Source organism: Typopeltis vanoorti, chromosome 10, assembly GCF_054136105.1.
Source record: "Typopeltis vanoorti isolate ZY-2024b chromosome 10, IOZ_Tvanoo_1.0, whole genome shotgun sequence".
NCBI classification, from domain to species: domain Eukaryota; kingdom Metazoa; phylum Arthropoda; class Arachnida; order Uropygi; family Thelyphonidae; genus Typopeltis; species Typopeltis vanoorti.
This window is the reverse complement of record NC_143558.1, coordinates 4,281,360-4,299,735: the sequence shown is the minus strand read 5'-3', so window position 1 is coordinate 4,299,735 and position 18,376 is coordinate 4,281,360. Positions and strand designations below refer to the sequence as shown.

At 34.4% G+C, this 18,376-nt stretch overlaps 1 protein-coding gene across 3 annotated transcripts in view; it reads left to right on the top strand.

The window, feature by feature from the left end:
* Positions 1–18,376, top strand: part of Akt (AKT serine/threonine protein kinase) — a 236,926-nt gene that overhangs the window by 154,680 nt on the left and 63,870 nt on the right. For all 3 annotated transcript variants that reach the window (XM_090399753.1, XM_090399751.1, XM_090399754.1), the window contains exons 9-10: positions 1,429–1,620; positions 7,985–8,113. In XM_090399753.1, the coding sequence (XP_090255879.1) occupies positions 1,429–1,620; positions 7,985–8,113 (321 nt within the window). The remainder of the gene's footprint in view (positions 1–1,428; positions 1,621–7,984; positions 8,114–18,376) is intronic.

Genomic DNA, 18,376 nt, shown 5'->3' with positions numbered 1-18,376 from the left:
GATGATGTTTTTGTGATCTGGCCGCCAGACACTAGACACTTTACTTAGCCACCTAAATAAACAACACAAACTCATACAGTTCACAATTGAGATTGAAAAACAGAACACACTTCCATTTCTAGATATACTTGTCACACGTCTTCCTTCTGGCAGTCTTCCCTTCACTGTTTATCGGAAACCAACACATACTGGCCAATATATACACATATACTCCTACCACCCAACACAAAAACTAGGTGTCGGTGTCATTAATACTTTAAAAAACAGGGCTTAGAAGATCTGCTCCAATGAACAAGCGCTGAAAGACGAATTTAAAGTTTTCAGCAATACTTTTCTAAAAAATGGTTACAGCCAAAACACTATTAACAAAATTCTCTACAAGACCTCTATAAAAAAAACAAAGATAAACCAGGCTATAAAACTATAGCCATTCCTTACATTAAAGGGACATCAGATAAAATAAACAGAATACTACAGAAATACAACCTCATAGCCACCTTTAAACCTCCTGCAAAATTAAAACGCTTACTCAACTCATCCAAAGATCCACTCCCTCTACTAGTCCACCCTGGAGTATAACGTATTTATTGCACCTGTAATCTACCATCCATATATAGGGGAAACAGGTCGCACGATTCCTATCTGACAAAAGGAACATAAACGACATATTAAATATAAAAACTGTGGTGAAGCTGGCCTTTCTGATCATGCCCTGAACACTTTACATAGAATTGACTGGAAAAGCACCAGTTGTTTACATCACACCAAAACATGGTATGAACGCAAATTTAAGGAGGCCTGTGAGATTCTTATCAACCACCCCAATCTGAACAATAATGATGGTCTAAAAATCCCAAGCATATGTAAGGCACATATTTTACCCATGGAACCTTTCTCCCCAAGAGTTAACTATAAACAGGACTGTAGATAATCCAGAATCCTAAATCTAATATAACAATTGTAATGATAAAAATAAGTCATCATTGTTACTGTAAGAAAACTATCTATAAGAAAGAATGTTTCTCTCATGTTATCTTAATTAGAATATAGCATTTCTTTTCATCTCATTTGGGGGTGTTCTCTTTCTCATGCAGTTGTGGCATGTGACTGAAATGTTTTTATACTGATCTTTTTATATTCTTTCTCTCTTTGTAGTAAGTGACAAAAATATTGACTGTAATAAATATTTTACAAATCAGAAACCATTATTCAATTTTTACAAATAGATTATGGGGATCATCAATTTGACATTATGATGCTGTTTGGTTCATAGGAAAGTTATAAAGGGTTTTTGGAAAGATAACCCAATTTGATCAAATATATAAAATTATTTTTAGTTATATCATATAAACTATAGATATTAATTGATATTCTGTGAGATTTCAGTGTAAATTGATTTTGAAATTTTAATGTTTGAATTTCTTTCAGTCCCTGAAATATTCATTCCAAACAGCAGACAGATTATGCTTTGTCATGGAATATGTCAATGGAGGAGAGCTTTTTTTCCATTTATCTAGGGAACGTATTTTCAGTGAAGAAAGAACAAGGTTTTATGGAGCAGAAATTTTACTAGCTTTGCACTATCTTCATGGCCAAGGAATAATATATAGAGATTTAAAGGTAACCAACTGGTGACACAGTATTTTTAATTAATATAAACCTTTCTGCTAATAAAGCTTATTATAATTCCCACTGGCTTAGACTGTTGTTTAAAATTTTCTGCACGTTCTGCAAGAGTTAGTTGCTCTGATCCTTTTTCTTTAAGAGTAATATTTCTAAAAATATTGCTAGTGCAGGACTTCTTGAATGGTTGGACTGCTGCCTGTAAATTTCTAACTGAAGAGTGTGGAAATTGCAGAATAATTAATATACGTTTAACATAAATTAATTTTCCTATTTATTTTGAAGTTTTTTTTCATTTGTCACCAGCTTAGCATCTCTCTGTCGTGATGAAAGTTGTCTACTGAGAACTGATATCTTCACGGTTGCCAATATAGCCATTTTATAATTTTCCTGAAATCCAACTATTTTTAACACTAGCAGCAAAAATGATTGTTTGTATAAATGAAACAAAAGAATTATGCTTTTTTTGTTTTTAATATTAGATTGTGACACTGTGTCCTATCAAGTCAAATGAGTTTGCATGAACTGTATTTTACTTTTATATTAATTTGCAATTTTTATTGGAAAGTGTTGCTTCTCCCACTAAACTGAGGATTGTCATTCCAGAGATAAGATATAAAAGTCAAGATTATATACTCTGACTTGTGATTGAACCAACAATGATTGAAGATATCATTTAGTTAAATATGCCAGCCAGTACTTTTGAACCACCCATCCTTCTGATACCCCCCCCATCTTGTTTCATAAATTTCCATTTTTGAAATAGCAGAAGAGAAACTAAACTACTAATCAAATTACAGTCAGGTTGTTCAAATTTTTGATAGAAATTTTCTGTTTCACAAATCATATTTTTGGTAAGAGTTCATTGCATGTTTGCTGTGATTTATTCACTTACATGTTAGGCCAGAAATAATAAGACTAGGTCAAATGTAAATAATAAATAGAAAATTACAGCAAATCTATGTAAGGCATGTAGAAAGATTAAGATGTTGGTTGAAATTTTAGTGATCATTTTTTAAATTATTCATTTCTTTTGTCACTCATGCTGTAATGGTCCCATGATTGAGATCATGGATACCTGTTAGATGTCACCAGACTTCTAATGGTATTAAATCACCAGACATTACCATCTTGGCCCTTGATGCTCATTAGAAGAATTGGCAATGAGAATTTTTTGGAATGATGTCAGTAGAACAGTTTGGCTATTATCAGCCGTTTCTTAAATAACTGCCAATACAGTCAACTCTTACTGTAGCAAACATTTTTGCAACAAATTCACTCATCATAGCAAACTATTCTTATGGTCCCGATTAAGTCTCTTCAGTGCGCTGACTGTAAACGTTTTGTTATTTCTGTGCCTTATCTATCAGATACTACTTGCAGTACCCTATGTACGTGTTCACAAAATAATAATAAAATCAGTAGCTCACAAAACAATTTTCAGACTGAAAAGGCACATCGTGAAAACGACCCTCGACATGAAAGTTTGGACAATCCTGAGTTAGCGGATGATAGTTGACTGCTAGTTGTGTCCACACCCTATTCAGAAAGCATTTACAGTCACATTGGGAGCTATCATTGGCTTAATAACCAATTGAGAATCCTAACCTTCCCCAGAAGCTTCTGCCACTCTTCTCTATTTTTTGCCTTAGTCATCCAATTACATTCCCCAATAGCTTTGCCGTCTTCTGTCACATTATCCTCCCATTCTTGTTCTTGGTCTTCCTCTAGATCTATTACCCCTTAGGTTAGAGAGAGAGAGAGCAATATACCAAAATATACCAAAGCAATATACCATATAATGAGAGAGACTTTCTTTACTTAGGTCTTCCATTCTTATTAAATGTCTAGCCCATTGCAGGCAACCAATTTTTATGAATGTAATATCTGGTTCCAATCATACAGTTCATTATTATATCTTATTCTCCATTCATTATTCACTTTAACTGGTCCATATATAGTTCGTAATATTTTTCTTTCGAAAATACTTAATCTTCTTATATCCTGTTTGTTTATGCTCCATATTTCTGATGCTTACACTAATACAGGCCGAATTAATATTATAAATCCGAATTTTACTTTGGAGAGTTAATAGTCTTGATTTTGTATGTCTTAAAAGTTCACGATAACATCAGTTTGCTACAGATATTCTTTTTCTAATCTCAAGGCTTGTATCATTATCATTCTACCCTTCCACAGCTTCTTTATCTGCTTGAAAACCAGGAGACCAAATCTACACTCAGTAATCCAGGTTGATCTAATCAAGGCCTTGTAAAGAGGCAAAATGACTTCCTTATTCTTCAACATTGCAAATTATCCTCTGAGTCGTATTTGCGGTTTTTGCTATGTGACCTTTGAGCTTCAGATTCCTATCCACCATTATGCCAAGATTCCTAACCTCATCAATTTCTTGTAGTATAACCCCACTGATATAATATGCCATTGGAAATCCCATCATGCCAAAGTGTCTAACTTTATACTTACTAACATTGAACTGACAGCCATTTCAGTTGCCCACATTTCCAGCCTATTGAAATCATTCTGTAAGTGTAATCAGTGGCATCCCTGATTGCTCTGCCTGTTACTTTTGTATCATCAACAAACAATTGAACATCTCCTATTAGGTCCTTCATTAATGTCATTGATGTATAGATTGAACAACAATGTCCAAAAGACTAAACACTGAATATCCATTTCCTTTATCCAGTTTGTTACTTATTTTTAACGGTATTAACAACATCAAACAATTTTATCAAAAGATGTTTTATTAACTGCTTATATTTCACTGAAATTCAGTGAAATATAAGCATCATCATCAGAGCACAACACAAATAGTATATGCGACAGTGAATAAGTGAAACAATACAATTGTAATGGACAAAAGATCTAAAGTCCTATGTTATTTAAAAAAAAAAACATTACAGCTATGTGGAAGTTGTTCTTACAATAGCAAGCATCCTAAACAAGGCTAAACCACCAAAAAAGCAATACACCATATAATGAACTTCTATGTTCATTATATGGTGTATTGAACTGCCTTAAAAAAAGTTGTATAAGAATAAAAATATTATTACAACAAAAGCCGATAAGGGAAATGCAACAGTTATCATGAATCAAGACGATTATAACAGAAAAATGTAGAATCTCCTATGTGACCGTTCTACATACCAAATTATAGATCGAGATTCAAAGTAAAAAAGCTGAAAATTACTGAAAAAAAGTGACTTCCTGGTCAAAAGAAATCATCAAAAAAAAAAAAAAAAAAACAGTTCATGTTAAACCACACCATGTGTATGGATTACCAAAAATCCATAAACCTAATATCCCCCTATGCCCATAGTCGATAGCATAGATAGTCCCATGTATAAACTGGCCCAACAGTTAGCCAAGTCGCTTGTCCCTTTTACTGGCAACTCCCCTACTTTTGTAAAAAATTCAGTCCATTTCAAAGCGCTACTTGAAAATCACATCCTTAAAAATTCAGACATTATGGTTAGTTTTGATGTTACCTCTTTATTTACCAGTGTACCAATGACAGACCCCCTTGATTTGATCAAGTCTAAATTTCCTCTTGATATTTCTGAATTATTCAAATTTACTATGTATGCAGGTTACTTTACATGGAGAGGAAAAATCTATAAACAGATTAATGGTACTGTTATGGGTTCCCCCCTCCCTCTCATCCCCTTTAGCAAACTTTTACATGGAACACTTTGAAAATAAAGTATTTGCCATAGCTACATACAAGCCACTAGTGTGGTTATGCTATGTAGATGATGTGTTTGGCATTTGGTCCCATGGACAAGACACTTTAGATGCGTTTGCCACATACCTGAACAGTCAACACTCCAAAATCCACTTCACAGTAGAAAAAGAATCAATTCATGTTAGTCACCTGCCTTTCAGATGGATCACTATCTTTTCCCATTTACAGAAAGCCAACACACACACAAGAAGATGCCTACTAATACAATCACATCATCGTCCAGTTCAACAGTATGGCAATTTAAAAACACACACAGAGCCATTTGTTCTAACGATACAGTTCTGTCCACAAGAACTCAATCTATGCCATACCTTCTTAGCCAACGGCTACAATCCCTACAAAATAGATAAAATACTCCATTGCCCCATTACCCCTCCCTCTCCTAATACACAGGAACACAATATTACCATTTCTATTCCCTATGTCAGAGGTACATCAGAAAAGATAGCCAAAGTATAGTATGCCCATTCTTTAGAGATCTTCACTTGGAAACTTGCCAAGAATAGTCTATTCATGCTGAAGGGAAGAAAGAAATGAAGGATGTACGAATTGATCGCCAACACGAGAAATCACCTGCTTTATAGGTAAAATTTTCCAACTGTTATACAAGCAACATAGTTAACTACAATGATCATAAAAGAGAAGTTAATTTTCCGACGTGTAATAATAAACAGCTCATCCCTCAATAGGGTAATCAATATGGATTGATTACCCTATTATCGGAATGGATTCTTCTTCTGTTGACATGTGCAGAAGTGTCGAAGGGTCTCGAATCTGTGGGCGTACTATACTGATGAAACATGGCTTTCGCGCCACATTCAAACCTCGTGTTAAACTAGCAACTCTGATCTGCTCACCTAAGGATAAACTTCACCTTCTAGCACATCCTGGTGTGTATGAAGTTCCCTGTGACTGTGACTTGGCCTACTATGGGCAAACAGGAAGATCAGTTAACATCAGCCTGGAAGAACATAAAAAATATATTTGCCATTATTACTATGGCAAGTCTGGACTAGTGGACTGCGTTGGATACCCTTCACAAAGGATTAGATGGAAGAAAACGATTGTGCTATTTAGAAGGGTGTAATATGTGCTAAAAATATTACACCCTTTACATTTGATCTCAGTTACGACATTTGATTTTAATAAGTCAGATGTTGTACTCACATGAACTCAAATCCTTTTTCCACTTGGTTATATTATAAATTAAAGATGCTAAGAAATTATATTATTGGTTTCATCCTTTATCCACGTTTGCAAAGGATAGTGGTGCTTCCCATAATGCATAGCATTATACATGTCTATAAGGATATGTGCATTGCATTATAGAATACTAAGGCAATTGATGTGAAGTCATTAGCCTCTATATACAAGTAGCCCATCATGAAGTTACTTCATGCACAAACTTTGTTTTCACTTGGATAAAGGATGAAACCAAGAATATAATTTCTTGGCATCTTTAATTTTTAATTGTAGGATAACTTTGAATGAATACTTTAATTTATCAATTAATATAATTTTAAATATGGAAAGCATGAAGGTCAAATGAACAATAGCTATGCTTCACTTTGGTCCATTTATGTGAGAAGCTCAAAGGGTTTATACATTTCATGGTGAGATTAGATTATCATTGGCAATACTAGAGTGAGACCCAGATCATTTGAATTTTCATAAGATTTTTAAATACAGCTATATAATATGCACTGAAATTGGAAAAAAGTAATCACATGGGAAATTATCATTTTTCTGGATTGAACCAAAGAAAGGCTGTATGCAAGTATATATTCTGTTTATATTCCCACCTCCTTTGACTGTAACAATACAATCCATGAATACTCTGGCAGAAAACGGGTATTCAGTAGATCGTCAACACTGTTCCTTGTAAATATGGGCAAAAAAATTATAAATTATTTACTGAAAATTGTATATTAAAAACTTGACTATATTGGTGTCCTAAGCACATCAGCTCACACTTCATGCATGCAAAACAGATGAAACTCAGAAAACGAAAACAGCAACTCATGAAAAATGACAAGTTCAATTGGATTAGTTGACAGAATAACCAATTACAGTCACTGATTTCAGGATGCTATTGTCTCAGCACCCTGAAATCAGTGAATTTGGCCTGTTGCATCATTTATGCATCTGTTCAAATGACTCAAAGATGTCTATATTTGTGACTGCACACTCAAGCTATTAACATGAATGTAATGCAATGTTTACATTTCAAAAAGTGTCCTCTTCATGAAACATTAGTATATTGTGTTTAATTTTAGGAACCACACGAAGCCATGAAACAATTAGGTATGTCTTTAACAAGAATAAATGCAAAAATATAATATCAGTGATATTGCTATTCTGTGGGTGTATACTACACATCTTGCACATCCTGAATATACATCCCTAATATATATATCTATATATATATATATATATCTATATATATATATAATTATTATTATTATAATTTTTTTCTTCATGTTCTTGTTCCATAACCAAATTCAGCATTGTTTTGTATAAAAGCAATGTTAATTTTAAGTATAAACTAAACTTAAAATTTTGTTATTTTATATACTTTGGTACATATTTTTACAGTTGGAAAACCTGTTACTGGACAAAGATGGTCATATCAAAATTGCAGATTTTGGGCTTTGTAAAGAAGACATTAGCTATGGAGCAACTACTAAGACTTTTTGTGGAACACCTGAATATCTTGCACCTGAGGTATGCAATAGCTATTTATTTCAAACGCATGGAAAGGTTATGTGTTCACAATATACGTTATTTATTTTCGCAGTATTCATGACAGCACAGAATGATGAGAAAATAATATTTATTAACAAGGATCCAGTTCACCCTATAAGTAAATAAGCAGTTAGCCTTTTTAGATCTTTTAATTCTTTGCCAACCAGATTGTATCCTACAGTCTATAGGAAGAAGACTCATACAGGCCATTATATCCATGCTGAATCTCATCACCATCCCAGTCAAAATGTGGGAACTATTAAAACATTGGTTTTGTTCTTCAGATGAACTATTACAGAAAGAATTGCAATATATTATTTCCTCTTTTTTATCTAATGGATACAAGAATTCCTTCATCAAAAGAGCTTTGAGTAGTTTTGATATATCTTCCTCTTCAAATAATGAAGAAATAACACGTATTCCTATCCCTTATGTGCAAGGCATTAGTGAACGCATAGCAAAAATTTTAAAACAACTAAATATTTTTGTTGCCTTTTGACCAATCAGAAACATCTCCACCTTTCTCACTTCTCCAAAGGACAAGCTTCCACATCTCAGTTATCCAGGTGTCTACCAGATTCCTTGCTCTTGTGGGTTATCTTATTCCAAACAAACAGGAAGATCTGCTTTTATTCGGTTAGAAGAACACGAGTCTTATATTCAATACCTTGAACCTGAACAGTCTGGACTTGCAGAGCATGCCGTCAACACTAGACATAGAGTTCATTGGAATAAGATAAGAGTCCTTTACAAAAGTCAGTTCATCATGGAACGGCTTTATAAAGAAACGTGAAACTTTACTTCACTCTCCTGACTTACACAGATCCGATGGTCTACGTCTATCCCCCTTGTGAGAGATAGTACTTTTTAAATCGGCTAATGTTTCCTAACTTTTTTAATTGTGTGTATATATATATATATATATATGTAGAAAGTATTTTACCTTGGGTATAATAAATGTTAAAGATACCAAGCTATTTTAAACCTGGTTTTACTCCATTTCCCAAGTAAGCAAATAGACAAACAAGTCAAGTTTGCGCCTGCAAGTCTAGCTGACCCTGCATGTAGTGCAAGACCAAGGCAACTCATGGTAAAAGTAGAATAAGTTCTGATCACTAATCTTAATATTTACCCTTAATGCAAAGCACATCTCCTGGAGGAGATGTATGATGCTTTGTATTAAGGCAAGGGGCCACTACCGGTTTCGACCTTTATTGAGGTCTCATCAGTGGGAGCCAGGCTAGAAATACCAAGATTTTAGTAATACAGAGCTTATAAGTATTTCACCAGAACAAGTTACCATAAGGTGTTAATCTCAGGAGGAGATATAAATGTAGAAAATATATATAATGTATTTATTTATCTATTTTTTTTTAAATAAGTTAGGAAATTTACTGACCTTTTTTAGTTATCTTACATTAGCTACTTAGGTGGTGCCTTTTGGAATTGTCAGTTATTGTTTAATTAGCTTTTTATGTGTACTGAAGATGCCTGTGATACTCAGACGAAAATTCTTCTAATAAATAATATTTTGAGTTAATTCTGTTATTATAATTTTAATTAATATGTCTACTCATGGTATTTCCATACTGAAACATTACCTTATTTGCTGATATTTTGCTGGTATCTAGCATCTTAGTCATTATAAGTCAGAGAGATTGTTTTTGGAATCAAATTAATAAATTAATATTTGTTTTCTCTCTTTTTCCAACATAGGTGGTGTGCCTAATTAGGACTTTAGTTTCTTTTGTTGTCCATTACAATTTTTTTTTTTAAAAAACTAGTTCCAGTGTTATACCAAATTGTTGTTGTTTCACATATTGTGACAAACTATTTTTGTGCTCTGAAGATGCTGGATATAATATCAGCAAATAAGTTAATAAATATTTTGTTATCATTCTGTGTTGTCATCACTACTGTGAAACTAAATAACAGCTATTGATTTCATGCATCTTTAATGTTATTTGTGATTTAGACATATTTAACGTGTTTTCATGGGGGCATGGAGAGTTTATTATTAATTGCATGAATTCACGAAATATTTTTGTAATAAGAAGTCTATTTATTAGTATAAGTTTCAATTTGTCTTGCCATGGATATTTCATTCGTTTTACTAAATAATTAATAAATTTCTAAGCTTCAAATCCATTTAAGGTGTTTACTTTAAAATAATAATTTTACATTTATCAGTCTACAGAAAGAATTGCAGAAATCAGTGGCATAATAGCCCCCTCTACAAAAGAGGACATAAATGAAACATCCCTCAACATTTTTTATGAAATAAAAAATATATTGGTTTATATTCCCCCTCCCCTTTGATAATACAGAGCATTTAATATATTGCATTATACTTTATATGTTACTAATTATTATAACACTTTACCAAGAAAGTTCTTTATATTTAGTGCTACAAGCCTTGCTGCATTCTGTTATGACTTGAGAAATTGGTTAATTTTAATGTGCATTCATGGAGATTTCTTTTAGAGCTTTTTTAGAACTGCTCTTTCTTTCTTTTTTTATTGAGTGTTGTTTTAATGGAGGTTTAGATTTTGTAATGATAAGACTTTATTTCTGACATAGGTACTGAGTGTTACACAAAGTTATGACCTCATCCTGAGGGTTTTGAATTATTGTAAACATTTAAGCCTTTGTACACATTTGGAGATAATATACTCTAAGAAATGATATTACTTACAGGGTAGGACAATTTGATAAGTAGATTCTAAAATTGGCACATCAAGCTAACCCTCCTTAAAAAGATGCTAAGACATAATATTCAAGTAGTACTGTTTTGTTTAAAATGTAATTTTAACCAGTACATAGAGATGAATAAGTTTAGCTCACATAGAGAAGTTTTTAAAACAAATAGTATTAATTCTCTACATGATGAATTATATGGAACTTTAAACTCAGAACAGTGATCCATCATTTATAATATATCTAGAGTGACATCAAAAAAAGAAGTTGAAAGAACTAAAAGTAGTCATAAAAGTAGTTGAATAACATTTTTATGCAGTTATATACAGTATGTGCACACATCTTGAATAAATAAATCATTTAGTTGGTTATGCACATGAACTCTTAAGAATTATTTTCACCTTTGGTCTCTTTCAGTGTTCAGTAAACTATCACTACTAAAGTTTAAAAGCCTTCTTCTTTCCATAAGCAAGAGTACACTACCTTTGATTTTTCTCTGCCATTGTCCACAAAATACAGCAAAACTCAGAGGTGCAGTCAGCAATGATGTCATAAACAGAGTCCATGAAAACCACACATCAATTGATTCACAGCATTGCCATGTCTTTTCTTCAAATTTTCCCAACACATTTCTATATGTTTAGTACTCGTATACTAAAAAATAGTAATTGTATATGGTTATCATCCTCATAACATTAATTACGGGTATAAACCATATTGGTCTGTTCCGGTCTCATTATCCATCCAATATCCTTTTTTGAGGTCTACCCTGCCTTCTCTTTCCAGTTGGCTTATATATGTTTAGTATTCATATGCTAAACATGTACAATTACTATTTCCAACTCTGCTGTTTAGATTACCAACAAGGTCTTTTTTTCCCTTTTGTCATGTGATTTGAAAAATTTCTTCACTTCTTCCTTAGTGGAACCTTCCACATTTTGATGTTTGTTCACATCACTCTACTTGATATTATCAGACCTCCAGGAAGTTGGACTCAATGAGGGAAGTCATACATCACTAATGCCAGCTGTCATATCTTCTCTTAAACTCTGAACACTAGATGCACTGACAACTTCAGCAGGCAAACTGTTCCACTCAATAATGGTTCTGTGAGAGAAAAATGTAGCTCTTACCCCTTTCTTAACTGCTAACTTCAACAAATGCTGTGTTATCCTCTCCCCACCTTCCATATAATGAAAAATTGTATCAATTGATATTCTATAACGTCCTCACAAAAGTTTATAGACCTCTATCATTTCACCCTTCTTTCTTCTGTCTACAGTCCTCATAATCTGCATTCCTCAATTTTGATATCTTTGTAACTCTTCTTTGCATCTTTTCCACAGCTTATTTTTCCTTTTGGAACCCAGGAGACCAGTCTGTACACACAGTAGCCCAAGTACTGTCATATCAAGGCCTTGAAAAGAGGCAAAATGATTCCGTATCTTTATATGGTAATGTTTGTTTCTATATTGCAGTTATCTTGTATTTAAATTTTTGTTGTGTAACCTTTGAGCTTCAACTTTCTAACCACTATAACTCCCAGATCAGTAGTTTTGTCAGTTACTCCAAGCACAATTCCAATATAATATAACATGCTGTTGGATATCGCTTCACAACAAAGTGCATAACTTTACACTTACTAACATCGAACTGATAGCCATCATCATTTGGCCATGCTTCCAGCCTGGAGGGTTACAAGTGGGGGTCCCACAGGGCTCAGTATTGGGACCTATATTGTTTAACCTTTATATCAGTGGATTGCAGGGGGATGTTCAGTTGTTTGCGGATGATGTGAAGCTGGGAAGGGTTATTAGTAATATTGCAGATGGGGTAGTCATGCAAGAGGATTTGAATAAACTAGACAGATAGGGGTATCGGTTTAATGTAGCAAAATGTAAGGTCTTGAGGTTTGAGATGCTGCATACTCTATTGGAGGAGATATACTGGAGGAAGTAAGGGAAACAAGAGATCTGGGGTTGATGATTGATAGAAACCTGAAATTCAAGGGACATATTGCAAAGGTAGTGAAGGTAACACAAAGGATTGCTGCAATAATGAGAAGGACGCTGACCTGCAGAGATAAGAGTTATCATTCCGTTGTATAAGACCCTGATCAGACCACACTTAGGCTATTGTTCTCAGATTTGGTCCCCAGGATTTGAAGGGGATAAATTAACAATGGAAAGGGTACAGAGGCGGATAACAAAGACAGTTTCAGGATTGTACGATGTTAGTTATGAGGATCGGCTGAGGGAATGTGGACTGCAGAGTTTGGATAGAAGAAGGAGAGGTGATATGATTGAGACTTTTAAACCTGAAAGGTGGTTACAGGGTTGACACTGGGGAGTTCTTTCGCTTGGTTTTGAACAGTGGGAAGGAGTGATGACAAGGGGCCATCCCTGGAAGTTATGAAAGGAAACTGTGAGCAAGAGGGTGAGGAGTGGTTTCTTTGCATGGAGGGTGGTTGAACCATGGAATGAATTGCCTGATAGAGTGGTGAGAGCGAGAACTGTCAGTGAGTTTAAGGAATGGTATGATAGACTTTGTGTTTCCTGGGAGGGACCTCCCACGTTGAGTCTTGATAGACTTGTGTTTCCTGGGAGGGACCTCCCACGTTGAGTCTTGATAGACTTGTGTTTCCTGGGAGGGACCTCCCACGTTGAGTCTTGATAGACTTGTGTTTCCTAGGAAGGACCTCCCACGATGAGTCTTTTGACTCCTTGGAGGCCTAAATAATAATAATAAATGCTGTATATCAGTAGCATCTTGGATTGCCCTACTTATCTTTGCATCATCTGAAGATGTTCTGTCAGTCCCTTTCTAACATCATTAATGTATAGATGAAAAAGCAGTGGTCCAAGGACTGATCCTTGTGGTATCACCTTAAATCTGACAGATTCACATCCTACATATATCACTTTTTGATACCTGTTTGTCAGCCACCCACTCATTCAAGTCAACAATAGACATTCCAGTCCCATTGTGTTGAATTTTTTCTTGACAATTATTCATAAGACTATTACACTTTTTTTATAATCTTTGTCAAGTAGCTTTATTTTATCCTCCTACATGTTTCGCCAATCTTTTTCTATTGGCATCTTCAGGGAATACAAACTAGTAAGCTAAAATGAAGGTTACAGACTAGGTTATAACTGATAATTCTAATTCATACAAAAATTGGTATTGTGTGTGACAATGTGCGTGTCTCGTTAACGTGATTTATTCATTATGGCTCATTACGTAATTGTTATGAAAGTTCATTTCTTTGATGTTTAATGATCTGATAAAAGTTTTCCAAATTTCTGGTAAAATTAGACCTTGATTCTTGTTTAGGTTTTCAGTTTTACGGGCGACTGTAGCTGCTTCTTTAAAGGTTCTTGAATGGTAGTTATCTTCTATGTATGGCATAAGGCTCTTATCCCACTCAATATGATGGTTAGTATAGGCAAAGTGGCATGAAAGGCCTGAAATGTCTTGTCTGTTATTTCTGACATATCCTGTGTGTTCTTTCTTTCTTGTTTCAAAGCTGTTATATCCAGAGAACTTTCTTTAAATGGTTACCCATAAAGACTCTATAACAAGATTCTCTTTACTGATATACCACATCAACAACGTGATGACGTCCAATACATCAGTACAATTACAATTCCTTTTGTCAGCAACCTTTCCAAAAAATTAGCTAACCTTTTAAAACCACATAAGATCAGAGTGGCATTCAAACCAATCAACACTATTCGGAAATTTTTAAGATCACCGAAAGATCCTCATCCATTCTACAAGTACTCTGGAGTATATAATATACCTTGCTCATGTGGTATTAGTTACGTAGGTCAGACCTCTAGAAGCTTTGAAACGAGAAAGAAAGAACACATAGGATATGTCAGAAATAACAGACAAGACATTTCAGGCCTTTCATGCCACTTTGCCTCTACTAACCATCATATTGAGTGGGAGAAGAGCCTTGTGCCATACATAGAAGATAACTACCATTCAAGAACCTTTAAAGAAGCAGCTACAGTCGCCCGTAAAACTGAAAACCTAAACAAGAATCAAGGTCTAATTTTACCAGAAATTTGGAAAACTTTTATCAGATCATTAAAAATCAAAGAAATGAACTTTCATAACAATTACGTAATGAGCCATAACGAATAAATCACGTTAACGAGACACGCACATAGTCACGCACAATACCAATTTTTGTATGAATTAGAATTATCAGTTATAACCTAGTCTGTAACCTTCATTTTAGCTTACTAGTTTGTATTCCCTGAAGATGCCAATTGAAAAAGATTGGCGAAACATGTAGGAGGATAAAATAAAGCTACTTGACAAAGATTATAAAAAAAGTGTAATAGTCTTATTCCAGTCCCATATTTTCTACTTTATGCAACAGCCTTTCATGTGCCTTAGCAAAGTCTAGTAGTATCATAGTGTAATATGAGCAAATTACTCAGATGTGACCTCTCTTTATTAAACCCATTCTGTTCCTTGTAAAATGTCTTGTTTGTCCACCCATTCTGTATATGAGTTCTTGCTAACTTCTCAAAAATCTTTACTATTAATCCCAAGATGCTGAAAGGTCGATAGATAAATTAGTCTTTGCGTCACTCTTGTGCAACATGTCACGGGCCTAGCTAATTTGGCAGAACATTCCTTTAGCACACATACTGATATGCCATCTGTACCAATTGCTAATTCTTATCCAGGTTATGCAACAGCTGTAGATTAATCTCCTTCTCATGCACTTCTGTCTCTTCATCCCAATATAGTGGTAGCACTGTGTTACATACATCATATCAGTAGATTTTGGTGAAGTGAGCACTCATTATTTGAACTACACCTGCTTCTGAAGGGTACCCATCACATTCTATAAAGTTATTCTTCTGCATTTATTCTTTTGGGTTGCCTTCAGCATGAGCAGCCAATCTCTTTTTGTAATCAACTTAGATTTCCATACAATACTCATAACTTTTCTGGCCTGAGCTGTGTATATTTCAGAACTACATTCATCTTATTCTTACAATATTGCTTCCACATCATCATCTTACAGATCTCTTGTTTAATGAGATTGTACAACCATTTCACTCACATTCTGTTTGCTTTTCGAACCCTAGGGACACATTCAGATGCTGCATCATTCAAGCATGTTTTCAAAGCTTGCCATGCATTGTTGATATCTTTCTCACTCAACAATTGATACCATACAACCAAAAATAGTATATTCCTGAGTTTGTCATAGTTTTCAGATTTCTAGTTCACCATATAACCTGTCCTGATTGGAACATCTATATAGTTGGCTACTTTCCAGATCAGTACAACATGATCACTGTCATGATGTACTGATCTGGCTATCTGGGTGTTGTGGAGGCCAACATAACAAAATATATGGTGGGGAGTTTGTAGTTCATTTGCATGGATCAGCTACCAGCTGGTCCCAAAACAGTCACGTCCTTAACTGAACCTGATTCTATGATGAAATCCAACGCATTTGTCTTCAAGTTGCTTGTTTCACATCCTGCTTGAGATAGTTGTCACATAGCATCTCAATAAATTTTCCTTCATTCTTATGAGTTTTTTCTGCTACCCAATAACTCGTTATATAATAATAACTCATTAGGGTAATTTGGTGATGCATTTCTTCATCTTCAGCAAATGAACCACAAGCACACCACCATATATTTCGTTATGTTGGCCTCCACTTCACACCCAGATAGCCACAAACTCATTGCTACAAGGGAAATTATTACCATTATTGCTTTCATGCATTTCTGTCTTAACTGGACTTGTCATCTGATATCATTAATAGTACTTCCTCCTCCTCTTCTATTTTTTCTATCATTTCTAAAAATACTATATCCTTTGCCCTCTATTCAATTTATGTCTGAATTTGTGTCAGGTTTCACTAATACCAACAATTTTGGGCCACATCATGTTCACCAAAACAACAAACTCAACCACTTTATTTCTAATGCTCCTGACATTTGTTTATAGACATAACAGATACCTCCTTGCTTTTTTTCTTATACAGGCATACTCCAGTCATATACAGGTTCCAGACCACTATTGTATAGTGAATCGTGTTTTTTTTTCCCACTTGTAGATGCATGTGATGGTTTAATAACTTTTTTTTTAAGCAGTCATATATGTGCATAAATGACATAGATAAAGAATTCATTTACTTCACTTATGCAAATAAAAAATTTCTACGCTATCAAAATATTTTTTCATTTTGACAATGAAATTGTCATGTTTACAGATAACTGTAGTATTAACTAATTGTGTCACTTCACTCAGAACTTTATCTTTATTTTTAACAACTATAACAACAGTAGTGTGAGGTAAGTTTAATCTACAGCATCTATCAATGGTAGATACATAATCGATCACGGAGAGATGGTTCACTGAACCTAATAATTTGAAACTTATCATGTAATAGGTTTACATGTTGTCTTCTTTTTCTTTTCACTGGAGCAGCAGCACCCTTATTTTGAATATTCTTCTTCTTCACACATTAGATGTGATATCTGTTGCGACCAAGACTTCATCTTCTTTAATGGTATCTTTTAGTCTTTTTCTAGGTCTTCTTGTTCTTCTCTTATTCTTTGGTTTCCAACTAAATTACCCTAATAACTCGTTAGGGTAATTTGGTGATGCATTTCTTCATCTTCAGCAAATGAACCACAAGCACACCACCATATATTTCGTTATGTTGGCCTCCACTTGTTTTATTATTCTATCTTCATTTCTTCTCTCCACTTGTTCAATCTATTTTATTCTTCGGGTTGATACTACCCAATTATTTATTGCTTGGATTTCACATTGTTTTCTTATATATGTATTTTTTATTTTATCTAGTCTAGTTTTATTTACTATTTTTCTTAATATATTCATTCCACTTGTGTTTACCATTCGTCTCGTTTTCCTAGTGTCTAGTCTTGTTTCTGCATTATATGTCATAATAGGTCTGATTACTGCTTTATAAATTTGATTACTGTCAGCCTGGTTGGCCAAGTGGTTAGCATATCCACTCTCCAGCCAGGCTGCAGGTTCGAATCCTGCTGTTGGCATGGATGTTTGTGATTGTCTGTGGAAATACTAGTGGTAGTGGTTGGCAGTAGATGGCATTGATGTAGATGATGAAGGTAGTTTCAGTTGGTGAAGTTGTAGAGTAGGTGCCTTCCTCAACGAGCCTTTGGACTCCCTGGAGGTGTTATGTAATAATAATAAATCTCTAAATCCTACCTACACCTCATCATGGTGGGAGATGTAGGTGAGGTATGTCGGAAGCTTGATCTCCCAGAAGGGCCACCCTAGGCATGAGAAGGCACATCAGTATTCCTTGCTAATGTGGGAGGTGTCTGGTGATTGGGCTAGCAACCTGTCATTGGACTTAAAAAAACAGTACTTCTCGAGAAACCAAGACAAACATGAATTGGATGGAAAAAAATGGATTTTAATTATCTGCCATTATTAACAACAACAAAATAAAATGGTTTCTAATTCACAGTAAAACACCAAAACATGAGCAAACTGGTGAGTAAT